The 1,964-nt window shown below is 56.6% G+C and overlaps 1 protein-coding gene across 1 annotated transcript; it reads right to left on the reverse strand.

The window, feature by feature from the left end:
* Nucleotides 1-610: 610 nt before the first annotated feature.
* LOC130588467 (fibrillin-2-like) lies at nucleotides 611-1,908 on the reverse strand (the record flags this gene model as incomplete). Its single annotated transcript, XM_057389386.1, has 2 exons — nucleotides 611-733; nucleotides 1,783-1,908. Coding segments are annotated over 2 exons (249 nt in total), but the record flags the coding sequence as incomplete, so codon positions are not given.
* Between the last annotated feature and the right edge of the window lie 56 nt (nucleotides 1,909-1,964).

The raw sequence follows: 1,964 nt of genomic DNA on the forward strand, positions 1-1,964 counted from the left end.
GGGGGGATTGGGACATGTGGGGAGGGGATTTGGAAAAGTGGAGAGGGGATGGGACACATGGAGGGGATTGGGACACACAGGGAAGGGTAGGGACATGTGGGGAGGGGGTGAGGGACATGTGGGGAGGGGGTGAGGGACACACTGAGAGGGGATGGGGACATGTGGGGAGGCGATTGGGACACATGGAGAGAGGGTGAGGACATGTGGGGAGGGGATTGGGATGTGGGGAGGGGAGATTGGGACATGTGGATGGGGGATTGGGATGTGCGGAGTGGACTGGGGCATGTGGAGAAGGGATGGGACATGTGAGGAGGGGATGGGGACACGTGGAAGGGGGACTGGGACACATGAACAGGGGCTCAGGACACACAGACAGGATCGGAACACAAGAACATGGTCCCTTTTCCCATTCTGCTGTGAAGGGACAATTCCCATCAGGGACACTTCCCATCAGGGACAATTCCTGGTGGCCCAGCAGGAGCTGCCCGGCCACACCCTTGGATTTCTTGGCCCCCCTTGCCCCGAGGCGCTCCCAGGTGAGCAGGGACGGGGCAGAGATGGGGTTGGAATGAGGCAGGGATGGGGCAGGAAGGATTTGGGGTTTGCTCACCCACGCAGTAGCGCCCGTTTGGAGCCAGCACAAAGCCGGGTTTGCAGATGCACTTGAAGCTGCCGTCCTCGTTGATGCACATCCCGTTCAGGCACATGTTGGTGGTGGCACACTCGTCGTGGTCTGGGGGACAGACGGGACCCCAGAGCTGCAGGGAGACCGCCCTGTGCCCCAAATAGCTCTGTGCCCCAACCCCACTGTGCCCCAAACCCCACTGTGCCCCAAATCCCACTGTGCCCCAAACCTCACTGTGCCCAAATCCTTGCGTGCCAAACCTTCATTTGTCCCCAAACCCCTCCCAGTCCCCAAACTCTCCTGTCCCCAAATTCTCCTGTGCCCCAAACCCTCCCTGTCCCCGAACCCTCCTGTGCCTCAAATCCTTGTGCCCCAAACCCTCCTGTACCCCAAACCTTCCTGTTCCCCAAACCTTCATTGTCCCCAAACCCCTCCTGTCCCCAAATTCTTCTGTCCCCAAACCCCCCTGTGCTCCATCTCACACCCAGTTTGGGATGGTGGCTCTCAGAGGGGACACARAGGGACAGGGAGCCCCAAGAGCATCAGCTCCAAGGCTGAGGTCACCTCTCCTGCTCAGAGCTGTCCCCAGCGCTCCTGGAGCACCCCCCAGACCCCAAAACCCCACAAGAGCCCCATGGAAACGCCTCCCCATTCCTCCTGKCCTTGGAGCAAACCCCAAATCAAAGCAAACCCATCCGTGCCCAGGGAGAACTCGATCCCAGCTCAGCCCTGAGCTCCTCTGATGCCTTAGGATTTTTAGTTTCTCTATTTTCATGCATCTTGTATTTCTTGTATTTCTCTAATAAAACACTAAAATTCCCGTTCTCCCATCTTTAGACAAAACAAAACTCTCTGAGCTGAATCCGAGGACACCTCAGTGCCCCAAAATATGGAAACAGCAGCGAGTTTGGGGTGGGTGACATCATCACCTGATCATTAGAGAATTAAGCCCCAATATGTTAATAAGGCAGAACTTAAAAAAGGTGAAGATCTCRGGGTCTATTTTGGGTTTTTTCTACCCTAATGTGCCAGCAGGACTGTTAAGCCTGGCTTAAAGTTATCCATTCTGATTCTCTGAGGTTTATCTGGGCTCTGTTTCAGATCAGCCTGATTGATAAGGACCCCCAGGACCCCCGGGACCCTCGGGAGACCCTCACCCACGCAGTTCTTGCCGTCGGGGGTGATCTCGAAGCCGGCGTTGCAGATGCACTGGAAGCTGCCGTCGGTGTTGACGCAGCGCCCGTTCCTGCACATCACCCCGTTCATGATGCACTCATCGATATCTGGGGAGACAAAACACCAAAAAAGTGGGAGCAGGGAAAACGGGGGCACCCCCAGG

The sequence above is a fragment of the Malurus melanocephalus genome, unplaced genomic scaffold (assembly GCF_030028575.1).
Source record: "Malurus melanocephalus ecotype Western Australia unplaced genomic scaffold, MMel_1.1 scaffold_5320, whole genome shotgun sequence".
NCBI classification, from domain to species: Eukaryota; Metazoa; Chordata; class Aves; order Passeriformes; family Maluridae; genus Malurus; species Malurus melanocephalus.